Below are 12,532 nucleotides of genomic sequence, written 5' to 3'. Positions count from 1 at the left end.
GTTGGCACCGAAACGGGTCGTAGCACCGGGCACCACACATGGTTAATCCGCCCCTGATAGCAGTAGCAGTAGTGGCTCGGAGCCTCTGCCTGATGAGGCTATTGGTTGAGACAATGTTTCCTAAGCAGTGGGTCGCGAACCATCGTTGGGTCGTGGACCAATTGTTATGGGTCGTATCCATCGTTTTTTGGGAAGAAGAAGAGGGGGGGGGGTCAAGAGGGAAGAGAGATCAATCAAAGAAAACAAACAAATGATCTACATATTTGCACATAGTACCTGAGGTAAGAAGTGAGCTTATAGCAGCAGATGAAGGTCTTCCCATGCATTGGAACACTATCATCAGTAACCAGAACCAGGGATGTGTGTGTTTTCAATGAGTCTATAACGGGGTAAATGTGGAGTATAAAGTTGAATGGGCCTTATAGGAGGGCGGGGGCGTGTCTGATCACATTAATATCAAGTATCTAAATATTGAATCAAGCAACTTAAAAACCGTCTGGGGTGCAACACACACAAAGGCCCTGAGTCCAAGTGAAAATGACATCAGAAGTGTTTTAAAGTGAAATTCCCCTTCAAGTGGTTAACCAAACAAAAACATGACTTTGGGCGTGGGGGGGGGGGGTCTGTAAAGGAGTCTGTGGTCACTTTTTTAGCGTCTGCTAATGAGAAACGGCTTAGCGCGTGCTAAGCTGAACCTGCTACACACTCTAGTTCCTACCAAGCACTTCTAGAGAGAGTATGCTAGACAGTATGGTCAGTGACTCTCAACGTCTGGTGTGGACAGTGGTGTAATGGTGATATATTTTTCGGCGGAACGGTATTTTAATGACCTCACGTGCGCGCGCGCTCATGTGCGAGCACGCGCGCACCCATGCCTACACGAGAGTCAACTCAATTAATAATAATTTTACTTAGGTTTATGGGTGTATAAATTGTAGTAGGAAACATGTTTGTATAGGAAATGACTATTTTTTAGCTTGGTTTTAGTCTTTGTAAACCTTCCTTGAATTATAGGAGCTGAAAAAGGTGTAGGCTACAATGTATGAGGACGCTCACCGGTAAACCTGTTATGCAAAGTAGCCATTTGGGTACTTGGCTCGTGAATCTTGGGGGACTCGTTCTAGCGTGCACGTGCGTACACGCACGTGCACGCTAGAAGTGGTACATGCGCGTGCGTGTGGAAAATTACTGGCCACACACCCAAGAAGCGACCAAAACACCTCTGGGTGTGGAGACCACCAACCGGTGCCAAGTGGACGCTTGCGGGTCTGTAACTCAGAGAGTTTTACGAAGGGAACCAAATGGAACCCTGTTAGGGTCCATTCCTACAACTCTCTGTGTTAAATTTACACTAGCCTCGATCTCCAGGCTTTTTTTTTTTTTTTGCTAAAAAAATTAAAGCCTGGACCGGCGTGCTGATGTTCCTGGAATAGGAAGTGTTTCATTTCCCCAACCAACCAGAGTGCAGTGGGCGTCGCTCCAAATGTTGTGACGTCAGGGCTCTCATAATGCACAATGGGGGAGGAGGCGGGGCGGGGGCTGACGGACAGATCGGTGAACCAATGAGATCTCACGTAATTTTTCACCGGAGATTTTGAACCCGCCCCTCTAGTCCAGATATCAGACACGCTAGGGCAGTCTAAATTTACACTGACGATTGTACAGTGTAGATTGGGGTCCCCAGTATTGTTTAGTCCAGTGATTCTCAACCTTTTTGATATGCATTATTACACCACGGACCTCCTTTTCGATGCCATTGTTTTTTTCATCCACACTGTTAAAATCCTTTAGTTTATTTAACTCTGAGAGTGTATAAATTGACCCTTTATGGGTGCATTTGGTTCCATTATTTTGGACACACTAAGAGTTACAGACCCGTAAGGGTACTTTTGGACCGCTGTTGGTCCACCAGACTCAATGTTGAGCACCAATGGTCTACGTAAAAACCATCACATATCAATTATGATATCGTCTCTGTCGGGTGGAAACCTCATGTCCAAAACTGTTACTTTTCAGGATTCAAATTCAAAAGTAGCAGATCTACAAGCTCGAAACGCGTCGCTTCGCGCCGCGTTTCGAGCTTGTAGATCTGCTACTTTTGATGTTGTTCTGTGACGCTGTAGTATGATCAAGTAGGGCGTTCATTTACGTACAAAAACACAAAAAGTTAGAATATGGAGATAAGAGGTTTCTGCCCGACAGCAACGATAACGTAAAAGCACGGATAGACATTCAAATGAAAAACGTACTTTTAGATTATTTAGGATAATCCAAAGACACACATGTTGTATGCTTCCGCACGTCGTTTTTAGAACAACTATAGGACAACTAATAATCATAATAAAAATAAACTTTATTATGTGTAGCACCATTCATGACATGACATGCAGCTCAAATTGCTTTACAGAGCAAGAATAAAGCACAAGTGCTTTACAGAAAAAAGTACAAATAATTGAACAATAAAGCAAAAAATAAAATAAAAAGCATAAAACAACATTACAAAAAAAATATATATATATATATATATATATATATATAGCAAAAAATGCAGTGAATCAGGTAAAACAGTGAGGACATGAATAACAACACAGAGATTTAAAAATCAACTAAAAGCAAGAGTGAAGAAATAGGTCTTGAGCTGTGCTGGAGGCTGCCTGTCTTAGGTGTATTGGGAGTTTATTCCAAGCCGCCGGCCCGTAAACCATGCAGACTCAGTTTGAAATATACAAAACAATTGTCAACGGCCTGGGGAAATGTATGTTCACGACATATTTGAGATATCTTTTCGCCACACCAAATATATTTATCCCCCCATAAACAATTTTTTTTCTTTTTCAAAATGAGTTATGACAACATAAGCCCCTGTAATGGCTGCAGCTTAGCTTGCGAAAATTAATGAAGGAAGATGGAAAGAATTATGGCAAGTTTATTGAAAGCAAAGGGGGATTTCAACGGGATTTGTGGCGTCTAATAGTTTGCTGGATGTTTTGACGTAATGAAGAGTTATGCGTCGGAACATTCCCGTCAGAAAGCAATAGCTTCCGCCTCTAGTAAACGTGAACCCGTAGCATCTGGGCGAAACATTCAGCGCAAATAGTCAATTCTCACAACGCGTCACTTGTAGATTGGCTCTTGTACAATTTACAATGCATTTAGCGGACGGTTTCATCCAGAGCGACTTACATTAAGTAGGGCACGGTGGTGCAGTCGGTTGCGCTGTCGCCTCACAGCTAGAAGGTCCTGGGTTCGATTCCCGCAGGGGACGATGTGGGCACTGGGGGCGTGTCCTCTCCTCCGCGTCATCAGCGCCCATACTCTAGGTGGGGTTGACGAAAGGGCCCACTCTGTGTGGAGTTTTCATGTTCACCCTGTGTCCCCTAGAGTAGGTATCCTCACGAAAAACATGCAGTATTCCTGGTTTCTATACTGTCCCCTCTGGTCAGCCTGATGGAGGGGAAAGGAACTGGTTGGAATAACGTGTTCATTCCACGCGCTACGTCCTACCGGGGAAACTCCCCCCCTGTCAGGTGATAAGAAGCGGCCTGCTCACTCCTCATGCATTGACGGAAGCATGAGCTCAGTTTGGGGCTCTCCCCAGGCTGGCAGAGGGAGAGTAGTGCCCAGGATTACTTAGGCAATTGGCACTGGGTGAAAACATTGGTTACAAAATCGTGGAATACAAATTTTGGAAAAAAATGCATACTCAGAATGCAGAGAGACAGTGTAGGGCCTCAATAAACTAGGATACCAGGCTAAGCCATGAACATCAGTCTAGCATCAGCTAATCATCTGGGGACCCCTCCAAAATAATTTTGGGACCCCCACTTTGAAAACCAATGGTGTAGAGCAGGGGTCTTCAATGTTTTCAGCCGAAGGACCCCCTAGCTGAGAGAGAGATGAAGCAGGGACCCCCTCTATATTGGATAAAATTGTGTTTCAGATTAAACTTTTTTTTCCTCCTTATTCCCTTTACACCGGTACCTCTTTGCCAAAAATAGCAGATCTACAAGCTCACAACGCCACGCAGCGCGAGGCGTTGTGAGCTTGTAGATCTGCTATTTTCGGCTAATGTTGCCCTCGGAATAGGGATGCTAGGGTTCAAGTGGTTAATGTGAAAAAAACAACATCCTCTCACACAAAGATTTGGCGGACCCCCTATAGTAGCTCTGAGGACCCCCTAGGGTCCCCTGGTGTAGAGGGAAGACAAAAGGGAGGGAGGGGGACTCCAGTGCACTATAAGCACTAGAGTTTTAAGTGGGCTTTTTAAAGCACATGTGCGGCGGGTTTCAACAGTATAGTGTTCCCAGAAAGCTACGCCCGCTGAGCCATGCGGTTCTGCATGGGAATGTTAGTTAGAAACAGCTCCACTGCAACACGTGTTGACAGCAAACCTTCCAACACAATCTACTCAAGAAGGAGCAATTCTCCCTCACTTTCCCTCTCTTTCTTTCTTTCTTTCTTTCTCCATATATCGCATTATGTGTCTATCCATATGTGCTTTATGGCACAGACTAGAGTACTTTCAGTGGTGGAAAAGTACTCACATGTTTTACTAAAGTAAAAGCATCAATACTGTAAAAGTCCGGAATAAAACAACAATTACTTCAGTAAAAGTACACAAGATCTACAAGCTCACAATGCGTTGCGATGCGACGCGTTGTTAGCTTGTAGTTCGGCTTTTTTCAAATAGCCTGGTATAAAATAGGGCTAAAGTGGTTAATGTATGTTTTATAATTTAATACATTATATTTGCAAAGTAACTAGTGACTAAAAGTTTTAAATTATTTTCATGGAGTAAGAGTACAATATTTGGTGATGAAATGTAGTTGAGTAGAAGTAAAAGTACTGAAAACTGGAAATACTCCAGTAAAGTAAAAATACCTCAAAGTTGTACTTAGTTACTTTACACCACTGAGTACTTTTACTTTCAAATCAAATCTCTATGTCCGTCCCCCGCCTCTCTCTCTCTCTCTCTCTCTCTCTCTCTCTCTCTCTCTCTCTCTCTCTCTCTCTCTCTCTCTCTCTCTCTCGCCCATCCTGTGAGTAAGTTGTTGACAGGTAGTTGGCTAAGCCAGTGTGTCGGCTACATGCTAAGCTAATTTCCTCTGATCTCACACTGTGAGAAAATCAATAGTAATCTGGGCCTCCGTTGCTGGCTAGTGGTACAGACATAAAAACACACACACACACACGCGCACACACACACACACGCACGCACGCACGCACGCACGCACGCACGCACGCACGCACGCACGCACGCACGCACGCACACACACACACACTGACCCCTATGTGACAGTAACTAGATTAGCCGCGGTTCAGGCATCGGTCGCGCTAATCCTCTCTGTGTGTGTGTTTGTGTGCACGTACGTATGTGTGTGTGTGTGTGTGTGTGTGTGTGTGTGTCACTGTGTCGTAAGTATGTGACAGGCGAAAGTGTGAATTTGCAATTGGAAAGCAGAGGTTGTCCGTGCACGTCTGTGTGTGTGTGTGTGTGTGTGTGTGTGTGTGTGTGTGTGTGTGTGTGTGTGTGTGTGTGTGTGTGTGTGTGTGTGTTAGTGCGGGTGCGGGTGCGAGTCCGGGTGTGGGTGTGGGTGTGGGTGCTCGTGCGTGCGTGCGTGCGTGCGTGTGAGAGTGGCGTCAAAAACAACATGTGGGTTGTGCCTGACAACAAGCTATTGTCTGCAACATCACAGTCTCTCCTCGTTTGCTGTTTTTTTTATTTATTACAGAAACATCATTTATTTATTTACTTCCCATAAGCAATTATTTCTGTTCCTCAGGCGGCCCACGTCAGTGTGTGAGCAGCAAGCAGGCGTTGTTTACATCACAGAGGTGAACGTCTGTCACACTCCAATTCTTTTTCCAATTAGATGTGGTTATTGACCCAATAAGATATTGTTCTCCGAGTCTGGCAGTGGTGGAAAAAGGTACTCAAATGTTTTACTTGAGTAAAAGTATCAGTACTGCAATGTAGAAGCACGCTGTTACAAGTAAAAGTCCGGAATTTAAAATTGACTTGAAAAGTACAAAAGTATTGGTATTAAAATGTACTTAAAGTACCAAAAGTAAAAGTACTAAAATGTTTGAAAATAGCAGATCTACAAGCTCACAATGCGTCGCATCGCTTACATGCTTACATATTAGAAACATTTTAACTTAAATGTTAGAAACATTTTAAATGTTACCATGAATAGTATATGAAAAAAAAAAAAATCACTTTTGAAAGTATAAAATAAGGATTGAGTGGTTCAACCAAATACGCACGCACGCACGCGCGCGCACACACACACACACACACACACACACACACACACACACACACACACACACACACACACACACACACACACACACACACACACACACACACTGTGTGTATTCTCTGGTTCACAGTGAACTCACTAAATTTTCAATCTTTAGATCAAACCTTATCATTTCAAGGCTGTCTGCATTTTCATGGTGGTTTAAATGTTTTTAATATTTTTTTTAGGATCGAAGACAATCATTTCCAAGCTGGTGGAAAGTAAAATGGTTATTAATTATAATTCACAATTTCTGCATTTAGCGGACACTCTAATCCAGAGTGACTGCACAAAGATCAGAGTAAATGTCATGAACCCTTGTCAACAAAGGACAGGGTAAATAATAGTGAAAAACAATAATAAAATAAAAGATTAGTGCTTCAAACAACTAGGATAGCAGATAAACAGCAATCGTAGCATCTTAGCCTAGTGTCTGAACAACATGCTATCTACAGTAAATATCATAATTAATATTTTGTTGTGAAGCACACACACACACACTGTCTATTTAAATAACATATAGTGTGTGTGTGCATAACCAACATATCTGCATTATGATAACTTGCAAACTATCAAAATAGGCTAATAAGAAATGATTACAACGGAAGACGAGTTCTAGGAGTGGAGTCTGGAGACTTGGGTTTTCAGACTGCAAAGTCTGCAGTCTGGACTGAGCTGTGTGTGTGTGTGTGTGTGTGTGTGTGTGTGTGTGTGTGTGTGTGTGTGTGTGTGTGTGTGCGTGTGCGTGTGTGTAAGGGGGGGGGATCATTCCACAGCTTGGAAGCCAGGAGGGGAAGAGTCTAGGGTCGCTCGGGGCGTTGGCGAGGGGTGTTTTAGATTTAGGGAGGAGACAGCCGTCCTGTGTAAATTTGCTGATCTAGGTGCTAGACAAAGCGACCCTGGACAAGCGTCTTAAGGGTCGCTCGGAGCGTTGGCGAGGGAGTTTTTTGGGGAAGGGATCGGGCCAGACGATGTGTCTGTGTTAGCTGATCTAATGGTTTTATTTGAAGAGGTTTGGGGGTTGATCATGTCCTGAAGGTAAGGGGGGGTTCCATGTCCTTGACTGTCTTGTAAAGGTCATCACCGGTGTTTGGAGTTGGACTGTGGGCTTATAGCCACCGGAAGCCAGTGAAGGGAGCGCAGAGAGGGGCTATGTGTGAAAATTGAAGACCATGGGCGTGCAGCGGCCTCCTGGATCAGTTGTAAGGATTTGAGAGAGAGCATGCAGGCAGAGCCACAAGGAGGAAGGTGTGATATTCAAAGCCTGGGAATCGCTGGGGTGCCTATAAGCTACAGCAGGGGTGGGCAACTTTGATGATGGAGAGGGCCACTATATTTCCACACTCACTCCAGAGGGCCACATTGCATATACTGTCGGGCAGACATGTCTTATCTCCGTATTTTAACTTTTTTCGTAATTAATGCCATACTTTGCCATTCCATGTCACACAAAAGTAGCAAAAATAGCCGATCTACAAAGCTCAAAACGTGTCGCAGTGCAGTGCGTTTTGAGCTTATAGATCTGCTATTTTTGCTATGTTTTAATTGGAATCCTGATATTGTTTTGCTATTTTTCAATTGGAATCCTGAAAAGTTACACATTTATTTTATTTAAAATGCATTTAGTTGTACTTATGTCAGTAATGTATCAGTATTCCGATATTAACCTGTGCCACATTAAGTGATAGCCACATTAAACATACAAGGTCCATTATTTATTCAGCATTTGAGCCACGGAACCACCATTTGATGAGATTTAGACTCTCAGAATATTTTGTTATCGTTGGATACGATTTTGTCCACAATTCCACGATGTGGTACCATAGGACAGCCGACAAGCCAAACGTTGAAAACAAAACAAAAATGATTTAATTAAGTAATGCAGATGTTTAACAACAATTTAACTCTTGAGAGTGTAAAATGAAACCAAATGGACCAGTAAGGGTCCATTTGGTTTCATTTTACACTCTCAAGAGTTAAAGATCTATTGCAAGTTAATACATTTTGGGAAGTCATCACATCACGTCGTCTGCTACAAGCCCTATTTTTTAATTCCCAACAACATTCTAAAAGACTCAACTTTATGCTTTTATGTTGATATTTTTATTTTATTTATTTTGTATTCATTTTTTTGTTTAGATTTTCATTGTATCCTGAAATTCTTGAAAACGTTCGGCTAACGACAAGGCCCAAAATAGGGCGATCGGAGTGATGAAGTGGTTAATGTGTTCTCCTGTCCCTCTCTCTCTCTCTCTCTCTCTCTCTCTCTCTCTCTCTCTCTCTCTCTCTCTCTCTCTCCTCCAGTGGACTGCATCGATCCCAGTTGCTCGGCCCATGGCGTGTGCATCCACGGCGAGTGCCACTGTCAGCCCGGCTGGGGCGGAGCGAGCTGCGAGATCGCCAAGACCATGTGTCCGGACCAGTGCTCGGGCCACGGCACCTACAACGCCGAGAGCGGCGCCTGCACCTGTGACAAGAACTGGACCGGGCCCGACTGCTCGCTGGGTGAGTCAAAAAAGAAAAAAGAAAAAAAAGGCCACATTTCTGTCTGAAAACCAATGCCAGGTTTGATGCTTTGTTCGCTTTCACATAAGCAAAGCGTAAATAAGAGCCACATTTTTTAGAATATCAAATATCTCAAACATAAGGGTATGTTCACACGGTCTGCTTTTTATGAAAAGGGGGAAAAAAAATGCCTGGAATATACTAATGCCTCCGTCATACAGTCTGGAGCAACAGTTTATAGTTGCGCAAAAGTGTCTTAATATAGATCAAAATAATCTAAGCGTATATAGCTTGCCGCTTATCAGAAATGGAAATTCTAAAGGAAAATGTAAAAATATTTGTAAATATATTTTCGTGGATGGAAATGACGAACAGATGGTAGCTTCAATTCTCGGCTTTAGGGAGGTTGTAGTTCCAGACTCTATATTCACCTGTTTCCTAGGCTGTGTGTTTTCCACTTCCTGTCGATTTCATTTGATATCATTGGTCATCTGACCAGTTTCATTGGATTTAATTGGATCAAATCGACAGGAAGTGGAAAACACACAGCCTAGGAAACAGGTGAATAGCATTCGGAGATTGTGGAATAGTTGTTGTTTCTCAAAATGAGGGTATATACCCCTAGGGGTATGTGGAGGTACTGCAGTGAGTGACAGGGAAAATTGGAACATTTATTTTACCGTCATGTTTAATGATAAAACTTTGACAGACTTTGGGCGATTTCTAAAGTAAAGTGTTAAACCAAATTAATAAAAAGAAAAAACATGACTAGCACAACTTTGAATACTACCCAATAGTTAGTATAACTAGTTGAACATATTGACATATGGACTTACTGACATGTTATGGCCACAGTTGAAAATAAATCTGCTCACAGGGAGGCACTAATTGCAACTATTTCGCTCCATTTCTTATGTGTAATGTTATAGTCATCAAAAGGTGGGTTATCATTTATTCACAGCATCACAAGCTATGGGTTTCTCTTTTTCGCCGTTTCCTATGTTGTACAAAATGCTGTAGTTGGGTAAAGGCGGCACTTAATTGGCTTCAGAGACCATTGAAAGGGGCTACAGGAGTGAAGTGTAGTAACTCTGAGGACCCCTAGGGACCCCGGACCCCCTGTTCAAGACACCTGACTATAGTTGTTTCTGCTGAAAAAGAAAAACATGACATGTTCCACCCCCAGTATAGGAGCTCCTGGACAAGGCTTGTGATATGCCCTGTAGTCCATACTGCTGTTGGGGGTGGAGGAAGGAGGATGTCATGCACTGACACCCGACTACCATCAGCACCCCCTACTCCTCCTCCTTGGGCCGACAGCAGCACGTCAGGGGGGGGGGCTCGATCATCACGACCTCGTCCAGGAGCTCAGTCTTGGGCTAACGGTTTTGTTTACACGTGCACTATTATAAGCATGTCCTGAGCATGACGTCCTGCCAGGCGCGAGAGAGAGAGAGCTGACAGGGAGGGCGGAGAAACACAGATACTCTTATGTTCCATCTGCAACAGCTTTTGTGTAAACGATCAATACATTTTAGGTGAGAAATAGACCGTGAGGAAGCACTGCAGAGCAGAACGCCCGCAACACTCCAGATTAAACAAAAAGTCTCAAGGTGCTCCGGCTCAATTATATCATGAAACTGGGAAAACAGGCCAGCCAACGGAGTCAACGGACACGTTGTACGCTGAGGAAGACCTGTTAGGTTGAAACTCGCCCGTTGCTCTGTCCGTAAGGGAGGTAAATAAAACTGAAATGGACGTTTATTGTGTGCTGGCTGTTTTCTCAGTTTCATGAACCGGAAACAAAAACATTTTAACCACGATCGTCTGTTCTGTTGTTATCGGCAGTTGAATATGGCTTGTTTTCACCAAAAAAACGCAGTCTGGTAGAAGAAATCCGAGCTAGATGTGTTTATCTAAATCTCCTAACATTGGAGTGGACAGGGTTATTTTTTTTCATTCATAGGTTGGCGAAGAGCGCCCTCTAGCGTAATCACTAAAACATGTTTTTTTTTTAATGGACAGCAGTGAAGCGGTGGATTTGAAATGACAGAGATCTCCGTCAATGGCAGGGAACGTGTTAACCAGTGCCTTGTGCGCTATTTGGTCACCTTTTACTCTTTTACTTTCTTTTCTTTGTCGGATAGAGTGAACATACTCTAACTCTCCTGTGTTTTATATTTTGTGGATGTGCAGCGCGTATCACAGAATATTATGAATAGGATTTGCAATTGAAAGCCCTTCATAGGGCCCTTCACAAACCCAGACTTGAGATTGCGTTGGGTTTCCTCACCAGATTTTCAATGTTTCTCCACCATACTGTGTTCAATTTATGCAGAAAATAAGGCCTGTGGATAATATAAGATTAAAAGGCTTTCACGTTCTCTTATTTGACACAGTTTACACCCCATTAACATGTCAACCATGAATTATGAAGCTATCTCAGTATGTTTTATTTAGATTTTTGGAGATAATCTTATCTGAACAAAACGTGCTGATATCATAAGCCTTTGTTTACTACAGAGCTTATTTTGTTTAATTGATCCAAAACCCAACTCAGAAACCTCCATTGTGAAAGTCTGCGGTGGGAGAAAGTAACCAGTGGTGGAAAGTAACTTAGTATGTGTACTCAAGTACTGCACTTAAATAAAATGTTGAGGTATTTGCGCTTTACTTGAGTATTTCCAATTTTCCAATACTTCTACTCCACTACATCTTAGAGGCAAATATTATACTTTTACTCAACTACAATTATTTGAAAACTTTAGTTTCTAGTTACTTAGTAGATTTTGATTATTATTACAATGCATTACCCACTTCAGCCCTATATACATTTCGGCCATTTGAGAATGGCCGATCTACAAGCTCACAATGCTGACTTTGCAGATATAAATGATTACATTATAAAACATACATTAACCACTTTAGTCCTATTTTATACCTAGGCTATTTGAAAATAGCTGATCTACAAGCTCACAACGCGTTGCGATGAGACGCGTTGTGAGTTTGTAGATCTGCCATTTTAGTACTGTTACTTTTGGTACTTTAAGTACATTTTGATACCAATACTTGTGTACTTTTATTCAAGTAAATTTTGAACACCAGACTTGTACCTTTAACAGAGTACTTCTACATTGCAGTATTGATACTTTTACTTAAGCAAAACATTTGAGTACTTTTCCCACCACTGGGAGAAACACATGGCGATGGGGAAACATCCAGATTGGCCTACAAAAAAAGACGACGTCACCCCTGTAACACTCTATTAGAGCATGGAGTTATTATTTCATAAAACACCACACATTATAATATTGTGGGAGACTCTATGAAAGTCCAGTTCCAGGCCTATGAAATCACTGGAATTAAGGTTTATGATGCAATACAATCCAGTTAAGCTAGCGGGCGCCTACTCCAATACTTCCTTATTAAATGCAAATGGACATAAGCTGGATATATAATGCAGACAGACTCTTGGAGAAGTTTGAACATGTGTGCAATGGAACAGCAGAAAGTACACTATTGTAGTAGTGTTTGTTAGTGGTGTAAAGTAACTAAGTACTGTACTTAACCCATTGAGACCTGAAGCCGATTCTACATGTCTCCTAAATCCCAACAGTATTCTTAAATCCCAACAGTATTCTGAAAAACGTATGTTTCTATGTCAGTGGTGCTCAATCTTTTTCATGTCAAGGACCCCCAGAATTATGTATTTGGCCGCCGAC

At 42.5% G+C, this 12,532-nt stretch overlaps 1 protein-coding gene across 1 annotated transcript in view; it reads left to right on the top strand.

Annotated features, from left to right (window-relative positions):
- Positions 1-8,613: 8,613 nt before the first annotated feature.
- Positions 8,614-12,532, top strand: part of LOC308081573 (teneurin-3-like) — a gene marked incomplete at its 3' end in the record, with an annotated part of 54,808 nt that continues 50,889 nt past the window's right edge. Inside the window, exon 1 of the mRNA XM_080457937.1 lies at positions 8,614-8,810. Coding sequence (XP_080314063.1) covers positions 8,714-8,810 — 97 coding nt within the window. The remainder of the gene's footprint in view (positions 8,811-12,532) is intronic.

This window comes from Gymnoscopelus braueri, assembly GCF_963280865.1.
Source record: "Gymnoscopelus braueri genome assembly, contig: SCAFFOLD_293, whole genome shotgun sequence".
Taxonomy (NCBI): domain Eukaryota; kingdom Metazoa; phylum Chordata; class Actinopteri; order Myctophiformes; family Myctophidae; genus Gymnoscopelus; species Gymnoscopelus braueri.
The sequence above is the reverse complement of the archived record's forward strand: the minus strand, read 5'-3'. Positions and strand labels throughout refer to the sequence as shown.